We start from the raw sequence: 9911 nt of genomic DNA, 5'->3' as shown, positions 1-9911 counted from the left end.
TTCAGTATTGGATCAACAGTCCAGTTGTCCTAAAGCAATTTGTACATTAATTTTACAAACATGTAAAAGGCACTCTATTCTTCCAGTACCTGGCGAATCACAACATTTTTTGTTTATGTTCTAGTCCTTGTTCAAACATCCAGTCGTTATCTAGTTGTTTAAAGCATGTACACATCTTAATGGCAGGTTGTTTATCATAAATATGGTTTAAATATACATATAAATGGAGTGCATGTATGCTATTAAATTTTTCTTCATATAAGATAATATTTACAGATATAACACAACTCATTCAGAAATCTCTTACTTCCAAATTGGGGGAAAATCCATCAATTTTACATATTACACATATAAATTTCCTAATGCATGTACAGTGTATTAACGTATAATAAAGGTAATATACATTCATGATAAGAGCAATGATATGCTCTTTCAGTATTGGATCAACAGTCCAGTTGTCCTAAAGCAATTTGTACATTAATTGTACAAACATGTAAAAGGCACTCTATTCTTTCAGTACATGGCGAATCACAACATTTTTTGTTTATGTTCTAGTCCTTGTTCAAACATCCAGTCGTTATCTAGTTGTTTAAAGCATGTACACATCTTAATGGCAGCTTGTTTATCTTGGTCTGCATGGCTAGTAGTACATCCCATAATTGAATCAATTTTTGCATGGTTTTTATTTCATGTTTGCTTCAAGCTCAAACATTACTTGTTGAGACATGCGCATTTACTTATGATTCGTTGAGTACAGCTTTGAACACTATATTTTGAGTGTGTGTTTCATTGTGGTTGGTACCTTGAAGGTGAGTCTTGTGAACTTGAACAAAGATGGATTTCAAGGATCGTGCTCGCGATAATGCAACATACAGCTGTCCATGTGTGAATACAGGTTGCGGAAGGTACACTCCAACTTTATTGAATGTTTGTCCTTGAGCTTTGTTTATCGTCATGCAAAAGGCGAGGCGAATAGGAAATTGTGTGCGTTGAAGTTGAAATGGCAGTTTGGTATCAGATGGAGACAGACGAATACGTGGAATGAGCACTCGTTTGTTGCTTCTGATGATTTTGGCATCAATGACATTTTTGTGCAGACGACACACTTTTAATCGTGTTCCATTACAAAGTCCTTGGCGGATGTCCAGGTTTCTCATCAGCATTATCATAGCCCCTTCTTTTAATTGCAGTTTGTGTTGTGGCATACCTGATGGGGTGAGAGAATTTATGAATTCTGTAGGAAAATTGTGCTCCTCTACAGGATCATCGCATTTGATACTGTCAATACTGTAGTATGTTTGAGATTTTCCAGGTGTGTGTTGTAGTATCTGGGCATTGATGTGGAATGTTGCATCATTCTTAGGTGTCAGTATAGCTTCTTGTTCAAGAGGAGTGGAGTCAGATCCACACATGGCAGATACAATGTCATTCGTTATGATTTCTGTTGGTAGAACAATACTGTTGGGTGGCAAGGTCGTATCTTTTACTTCAAGTTGATCATTTCCAACTTTTAGCACCCATTCAGCAAAGTCTTTTTGCTCCAACTCTGCTCTCATATTTTGAGTCAAATGGTATGTTTTCGCATACTGGAAGACTGTAGCTTGTTTGATTGTATTCTCTATTAGAGTTGCTGGTCGTGCTCGTGGGATTACAGGAAGCACCTGCCTGAAATCACCTCCCAATAGAAATATCTTGCCTCCGAATGGAATATCACACTGCATTATGTCTCGTAAACACATGTCAATAGCATCAAGTGCATGCTTAGGGACCATAGACACCTCATCAATGATGAACAATTATGTATTTTTGATGATGTTAGCTTGCGTAGAGCTAAATGAGATGTTGCAGGTACATCCATCTGTGATGGGGACTGGTAGCTTGAAGAAGCTGTGAAGAGTTTGTCCTTGATGTAACAATGTTGCTGCGATGCCAGTGAAAGCAGTTGCAGATACCTGAAATAAAATATGTACAAACAGCCATTGGTTTGAATGAATACATTACTTAGTATATTTGTTTTTTATGGCCAGAAAATAAATGAATTATAGCATGTGTTCTTTTAGTGTAGAATATAAGTTTATCAATTTGTCTTTGGCACTTTTTTTGTTGGTTTTTTTCCTAATAATTTAACATTATCTTTTAATAATCGTTTTATTTATTTGGACATTAGTAACATATTTACTATTGACATAAATAAATTTAAATTGTTTTGTCAGTCAGAAATACACAATTCATTGATTTATGTCTTTGATGCTTTTAAATTGTAGATATTGAAAATGAAGCATACTTATATTTGAATGATTTTTTTGTGGTGATCTATAGTTTACATCTAGTTTAGTATACAACATAAATTGTCTGTAATCTTTTATTAATAGATAGAGTTTACACATGTTTCCTTACTGATGTAATACTTTTATAACAAAAAAGCCTCTGTATGTATTAATTTACCTCCAAGTTCATAGCATGAAAAGATGAGATCAGTCTGTTGTAAACAGTTGTCTTGCCAGTTCCGCCTGGACCATCCATGAAAAAGACAGATGGTTCTGGCTGTGCTTGTCCATTTTGAAGACAGTCCATGATAGCGTCAACAACAGCTTGTTGTTCTTGGTTCAAGGTGAGATTGGTATCATCAAGCAGGTTAGGTGCAGACTCTACAGGTACGTCTGGGATGTTGTTGTCAAGTGGAAGTTGAAATCCAGAGCAGGACAGACCTGAGTTGGCAACATGAAATGTTATTTATTTAGTATGCAAGTTGTATAATTCTAGTGCATGTAGTTACTTTTTCTTAATAATTATGTGATGTATAGTATTTGTACAGTTGATTTTCACTCTATTTTCCTTTCCATAGAACATTAAATATTCAATGATATCGTTGTTGACATGGGTAATTCTAAGAATAAAATGCCACTGTGTGTATGATGAAATTAAAGCACTTGTGCACTTTATTTGATACACAATGTATTATTTATTATTATTGCTATATAATCAAGATATGAAAGTATGATTGCTCATATACCCCTCCCCCCTCACCCTTTTATGCTATAAGTATCTATTGACTTCATTTTCCAATAAAGATACAATAATATATTGATTCTTACATATTTAGTTATTTGTAGTTTTATTGTTTAATGTGGTTTCATTATAGAAGCAAAGATATCGATTTAGTTTTTGTACTGCATTCATAAAAGTTATCAAGAACTTGTTTATTTACCATAAGCCCGAAGAATGCTGTCGATGTGTTGGAGTGCTACTTGTTCTGCAAGCTGAATAGAATATCGTCTCAATAGATCTTCAGTCATTGAGTGTTTGTGTCGTTGCCATAAGCTGCTTGGATCATTTGGTAGGTTGTTGGCAAGGATTGTTGCAAACATGAAGCGTAGTTGATGTGGCATTTTGAAGTTTGCTGCTTCACACCAAGTGTCTTGCCATGTGGAGTCATCATCTAACAAATTACGTAGTTTGCAGGATTCCTTGAATGTTTGTGCTTCAATTCCATCCACTGTTTTTAAGTCAGTGTAGCTTTTAGCACCGGGTACATGGAGCAAAAGAATGCGGAGATAAAATCGCTCTTGATCTGTAGGGCTAACTGAGTACATCCTATCAATTGTATTAGTTTTTCTTTGTCTTTTCTTCCATTTTTTTTTTGGTCATGTCCCACACATAATGTTGAGCTATGTCAACATATAGAAACTGATTAGCTTCTGGCTCAGAGGCATTGAGTTCAAACCATGCTGTAAGCTGTGTTTTATGTGATTGAGCTCTTTCAAGTGCGCTCTCTTCGTTTCCTTGAGTGAAGTATACGTTTTGTTGGTCTTCCAGATGAACAGGAAGGCGATGAACTGTGTGTGACTGGGCATGCATCTTGTACTCTGATAAGCGCCACATAGCTTCTGGTGCACTTACATATCTGTGGATTTAGATGAATGAAAGACAAACCTAAGTTAATTTAAAGTTTACTTAACAGAAGATGTTGTCTACAGTTTGAAAGTCTTTGTAGTCTTTGGCATGTGGAGTCATCATCTAACAAATTATGTAATAGCAATGTATCTAACTCCCTCCCCCCCCTTGTGGCATTATATTGTCTATAAAAAATCTGTCATCATATAAGTAAATTTTAAGTGAAGACAATTCTCAGACCACAAAAATAAGATTTTTGCAAATTTTTATATTACTTGTGACATTTCTTGAAATGTAAAACATATTGATATATATATTTTTTTTAAAACCATTTCTTATGTTTTCTATCCAAAATTTCTTGTCTTTATCATTATTTGTAAAATTTCAATTGATTTTACAATGATATCATATTACAAAAGATTAACTGTTTTACATGCAAACGCAAAGAAAATGTGGTAATTGAGTTTTAGGGTAAATGTATTTGTTTTCACCTTGTGTTGAGAAAATGGGAAACTTCATCATGGTTGAAGGTAGTCTCTGGTTGAACTTCCACGCTTGCGCAGTCGTGGCCTTTGTAGACGTACTTGAACAGATATTTTACGCTTTTGACCGACATACATGCTTCAAGATTGATGTGGGCTTGGTATTTCCTTGATAAGTAAGGACTGTATGGAACTATCCACCTATTAAATGAAAGAAAATAAATTGACAGGAAAAATTAATGTCAAACACAAATGGAGAAAGAAATTGATGTTGGTTAGTTAATTTTTAAAATTAAAAGAATGCTCAGTACTTGCAAAAGAAGTGAAATTATCAAGGAAGAACCATATATTTAATATGCATTTTCGATAATTGTGTATTACATTCGATTGACATATAATGTGTGCAATTAAAATTATGGACCCTCATTTACCAACAATTATTTGAGAAAAAAACTGCTAAAAATTTAACTGTTTTTGAAAAAAATTACCTGTTATCTAATTCTGCATTCTTGATTGTCAGTGTTCTTCCATTGTCAGGTCGTGCATAGAGGGGGTATCCATCACTGCTCACTTGGGTTTCTGCTTGAAAGTTCTTTGGAAAGTCTTTCTGGCACTTTCCATCATCCATGCATACAGATTTAGGATTCAAAGTTCCACATGGACCATGTACCATTGTTGCCTTGATGATGTTGTAAAGGACTGAATCTTCATCAGGATCTGGTATTTGAGCACTGATCAAATTGTCAATGTCTTCTGGATTTCTCATTTTTGTGTCTTCACTGAGCATCAGTAGCATGTGGCAATGTGGGAGACCTCGTTTCTGGAACTCAATGACGTAGATCCAAGCAATGGGACGTCCAAGTACATGGTGTTGACGCAAGTCTGCGAGGAGGTTGTTCAGTTTCTGTTTGAATACTCGTGCTACAATGTCAGGGCGATCAGAGCTTGTTTGCCCTGGTAGCAAGTTTTCCTTGATCTCATCCCATTTGGGATTGCAGGTAAAGGTTAGGAAGAGGTCTGGCTTGCCATACTTTGCAACAATAGCCATCGCATCTTGGTAGTTCTGTTGCATACATCGTGGACTTCCATGAAAGGTAGAGGGGAGTACCACAACTTTTCCAAGAGGCAAGTTGGCATGATCGGCTTCTTTGTGTAAGTGGTCCATCAGCCCTTGATATTTTGCAACTCTCAACTGCTTTTGATTGTTTTTCACATACTGCAAGCGATTGGCCTCTGTCTTAACATAAGCATCTACAATATACTGCTGGAATAGTTTGCCTCCTCGGTGGATCGCACTAAAGCTCTGTCTGACAGCCAAACGAAAGGAATAAAACTGCAGGAATGTTACATTAATCCTCTTCTTAGTGCGTTTCTCTGGTCTGTGTAACATGTTTGGCATCCATCCAAGGTCTCCCCTGGGAAAAAGAAGTGGATAGGTCATGGGATCAATATTCGCTGATAGACAGCTAATGTTGTGCAGATGATGGTTTTTTGGATAGACTGCAAAGTCTCTCTGATCCGGAGGCATACCATCTTCTCCCACAAAAACTGCTGCCACCTCATCAACTGTGGGAAGGTTGTATCTGCGTTGATCAGAGCCTCGCTTGAAAATCATCTTCACAGATGGCACGGGAGTTTGAGGGTCACTTGTTTGCATTTGTTCATCTTCTACTTGCTTCATGCACTTGTACGCTGCAGCATAAGGGCTTGTTTCCTCTATGATATGTTGAATTGTCTCCATGGTGCTTTGGTTACATTGTGGGTGTTGTTGAATCCTAGTTGATGTTGCCAGATTTCCTTCTAGTATGTACACCTGTCCATATTTGGGGGGCTCACCTGGTGGAGGGTGTAAGCATCCTGACCGGTGATATATTTGCCCGTGTATACGAAAACAGTATGGTCCTCTTCCTGGTGGAGGAGCCATCATTGCTCCCATCGATGCGAAAGCAAATGATGAATTGTAGTATCTGATATTGTATCGGAAATGTTTAGATTGACTGGAGTCTCCTTGGAGCAATGTTGCTAGAGCATTTGGGTATGGTAATAGTTCCGGCAAACATATTTTTCCATCATGACAACAATTCAGTGACTCATTTGGGAACCGCATTGCATCACAATAAGGACATATTTTGGACATTGGTCCAATATGTAGTATCTCAGGTCCTGCTTCGTGGATGCGTTCGGTGCTTGGGCCAGACCCCTCATCCTCAGGTGCAGCCTCCTGTGATGCGACGTGGTTTGCATGGTGGATTGGTTCGGTGCTTGGGCCAAACCCCTCATCCTCAGGTGCAGCCTCCTGTGATGCGACGTGGTTTGCATGGTGGATTGGTTCGGTGCTTGGGCCAGACCCCTCATCCTCAGGTGCAGCCTCCTGTGATGCAATGTGATTTGATCGACTTGGTTGCTTCTTTTTTTTGGAGGGGGAAAAATGCAAGCTTCTGCATCGCTTCGGCATCGCTTCGGCATCTGAAAGAAATTAAAGGAATAACATTAAAATCGATTCAGAGTTGATTTTTATTGTCAATTTGATGTCTTTAGTCATGTCATTAGATTGAGAATGAGAGACGCATTTATTAACAGGAGTAGATCTAGGCTAGTATGGTTCTACCAGGTCATGAAATTAATGGTTAACAATCGGGGGTGATAGTGAGCACTACAAAAAAAAATGAGGTTTTTCGTTTTCCCCTCAACCACGCCCCCCTTGAGTAAAAAAAAAAAAAAAAGATTCGCGGGGGAAAAATGGCATCTAACAACATTCCCCCCTTTAGAGTAAGAAAATTGGGACCAAATTGGGAAAATTGAGAAATTGGGAGAAAAGTAGGAAAGAATAGATAAATAAGAGGGAAATCAGGAAAATCAGGATAAAATAGGAAAAAAAAAAAAATTGGTCCAAAAAAAAAAAAAATCTGGATTTTTTTTTTTTTTTTAAATCGGGAAGAAGAAAAAAATCTGGAAATATCAAAAAAATTCAGGAAACCGATTTAAATCGGATTTTTATCAGCCTAAACAATACAAAACGTGTTGTAACATTGAGAGCAGAAAAAGTGAATCCTGTAACAAAATTTTAATGTATAAATTCATTGCGACAGCACACGTAGTTGTTTCGCAATAGACTTCTACATATGACTATGCATGTTAGCGCATGTGCTAAGAGAACGCGTAAGTGCAGAAAGTTGTGCGACACTGACCAATTTCGAGCTAAGTTGGAGGTATTTCTGGGGCCCTAAATCTGATTTAATTTTGAAAGTTGAGAAAAGTTGTTCAGCTGCCTGATTTGTGCAAGTTTTGTGGCTCATTAATTAATTTTTAAATTGTTAGTTACAGCTGTTGAAACGGCTGTCTGACCGAACACTGGGAATGGACCGAATACTGGGCGCGCTACCCTAGTTGTACTGTACATAGATCTAGATCCATAGCCTGCCTAGATCTAGACAGAAATAACCATCTGATTTGGTCATTTCTTTAATAAAACTGACATTTGTTGACATTCCCAAATACAGACAGTGGTACAGAGATCTCGTACCATGGGGGTAGCTAGATTAGAGCCAGCGATGAACATCTTTTCGTTCATGACATTTTCTCCCCGATTTTCCTTATTTAGATCTAATTTTCTGATTTCTAAATCAGATGTAAATTAGGTCGGTATATATAGATCTACCTCCTAATTACAGTTTTCAAAATTTGCTAACCTAGTATTATAGAATGTGAAATTTTCGGAGGTCTAGTGGAGCCAGACGTAGTCTCAGTGGAACAACCGACGATTAACTGTTATTGTTAGAGTATTGTTAGAGAGACTGAAGTTTTCGGTCCCGCTACCCAAATCTGAAAAATCGAGTTTCTTACGCGTGTATGTAAGAAATATGGGTACCATAAAATGAGCTTTATTTCAAGTATTTTTCAGATTTAGAGCCCGATTTTGTGTTGGTCGCAAGCTCAAAAGTATCTCATCGCATGTATTAAATCAATAGTCCCTTGCATAGCCTTGACCCATTTGTAACAACGGTCAGGCTAATGATTTTTGTTTGCTTTAAAACTGACCAAGCAATATGAAACAAACTTTTCTCAAAAGTGGCAGCCCCGAAAGTAGCTAAAAAGGTGTTAATATGTTTATAACTTACTTTTACTCTAATTGTGATATCTTGTTGTGATCAAGTGCTAGTTGAGAACTGCAAAGAAATGAGTGTGATCGACGGTCGCGGCGGCATGCAGTCTATATAGAGAATATAATATAGGAAGATACCTAACACGGGGTATAAGTCATACCCATTCAACGTGCATTTAATACGCAACTTAATGTGAGTGGATAGTCATCGGTCACAAAGAAATGAGTGTGATCGACGGTCGCGGCGGCTAGAGAATATCATATAGGAAGATACCTAACACGGGGTAAGTCATACCCATTCAGCGTGCATTTATTACGCAACTTAATGTGAGTGGATGGTCATCGGTCGTGTGTCTACGGATGTCATGTTGCATATCCATGAGGTATCTCTGTCGTCACGCATATCCTGCATTATGCATGTCGCGTCTGTTTTCGCCCTGGACGTCGACACGGAGGAGGACCTCGGGCGGAGTATAGCCAATTCGCTAGAGTAGACTCTCCCGCGGACGATGGCACCGGGCACGGGTACCCCGAGGGCAGGGTTCAGGAGGAGATAGCTCTACCAACTTGGGTCGGCGATCTCATTAAAAAACAATAAAATACAAAGGCTCGCGGAGACGTCGCGCCCCCCGCGGAGCCTTAGCGTATTACTGATATAGATTTTAATATAGCTCAATCGTCATATACTGTACAATGATGAATTTTATAATATTTCTAATCTTCTAATTTTGGCGTGGTCTTTGAATATACGAAGATCACAAAGTATGGGATGTTGGGGATGTGGAATCTTGGGCGGGAAGTATCATAAATTCACAGGAATAGTTAAGTGGCCCAAAGTCCCTACCGTATATTACTATATAGATTTTACAGGATTAGTTACGTGGTAACGTGTATGGCATGTGATTTCTCTTACATAGCAAGTTGAAGCACAGTCTTCATCAGGATTCTCCACGTTACTTCTGAAGCCTTCGTTACTCGTATTCCGCATCCATGTCTCATTGATATAATTGTAAGCGAATACTTGGGGGATTTCTTATTTAGTTGTTTTTCTCGAGTTAAAGATAAATTTGAGTTCTGGTGAATATAGAAAATAATTTTTTACAGAATCCAACGAAACTTACAATGAATGTTCAAGATTATAAAATAAATGACATGTGCCAAACAATAATTCTTTTGGTAGAAAATGTAAAGTGGCCGGCTGAGGAAAGAGCATATAAAATGATAAGAAAATCCAGGTAAGCAGGCCAGAAACCATGTGCTTAACACTAGGCTATATGCAAATGGAAGTTGTGATTTTTATCGAAGATGATGCCCAGTCAGTTCGTATGTTTTTTGTTTTTATTTTACTGGTTCAAACAATCCAGAATAAATCATAGCAATTTTCTTTTAAAATACGATTCCAATATCAGAACGCAAGATTAGCTTTAAGCTAT

The 9911-nt window shown here is 37.7% G+C and overlaps 1 protein-coding gene across 2 annotated transcripts; it reads right to left on the bottom strand.

The window, feature by feature from the left end:
- Positions 1–1624: 1624 nt before the first annotated feature.
- Positions 1625–8615, bottom strand: LOC754317. Of its 2 annotated transcripts, XR_004065936.1 has the most exons (6): positions 8495–8615; positions 4865–6842; positions 4386–4577; positions 3209–3904; positions 2446–2708; positions 1625–1952 (listed from the first exon to the last, which is right to left on the bottom strand). XR_004065936.1 is itself a non-coding variant. In XM_030995130.1 (4 exons), exons 2-4 carry the CDS (start codon positions 6829–6831, stop codon positions 3607–3609), a joined length of 2457 nt encoding a protein of 818 aa, XP_030850990.1. In that variant the 5' UTR covers positions 6832–6842; positions 8495–8615; the 3' UTR covers positions 2731–3606. The 2 variants fall into 2 exon arrangements, 1 of the variants encoding a protein (XP_030850990.1); XM_030995130.1 differs by lacking the exons at positions 1625–1952; positions 2446–2708 and having other exon boundaries at positions 2731–3904.
- Between the last annotated feature and the right edge of the window lie 1296 nt (positions 8616–9911).

This window comes from Strongylocentrotus purpuratus, unplaced genomic scaffold, assembly GCF_000002235.5.
Source record: "Strongylocentrotus purpuratus isolate Spur 01 unplaced genomic scaffold, Spur_5.0 spur5_contig_852, whole genome shotgun sequence".
Lineage (NCBI taxonomy): Eukaryota > Metazoa > Echinodermata > Echinoidea > Camarodonta > Strongylocentrotidae > Strongylocentrotus > Strongylocentrotus purpuratus.
The sequence above is the reverse complement of the archived record's forward strand: the minus strand, read 5'-3'. Positions and strand labels throughout refer to the sequence as shown.

Coding starts and splice junctions, on each gene's coding strand:
- LOC754317 (XM_030995130.1), bottom strand. CDS start 6,831: ATGCCGAAGCGATGCAGAAGCTTGCATTTTTCCCCCTCCAAAAAAAAG. Junction 4,578..4,864: donor AATGCAGAATTAGATAACAG/GTAATTTTTTTC, acceptor TTCATTTAATAG/GTGGATAGTTCCATACAGTC. Junction 3,905..4,385: donor TCCCATTTTCTCAACACAAG/GTGAAAACAAAT, acceptor CTAAATCCACAG/ATATGTAAGTGCACCAGAAG.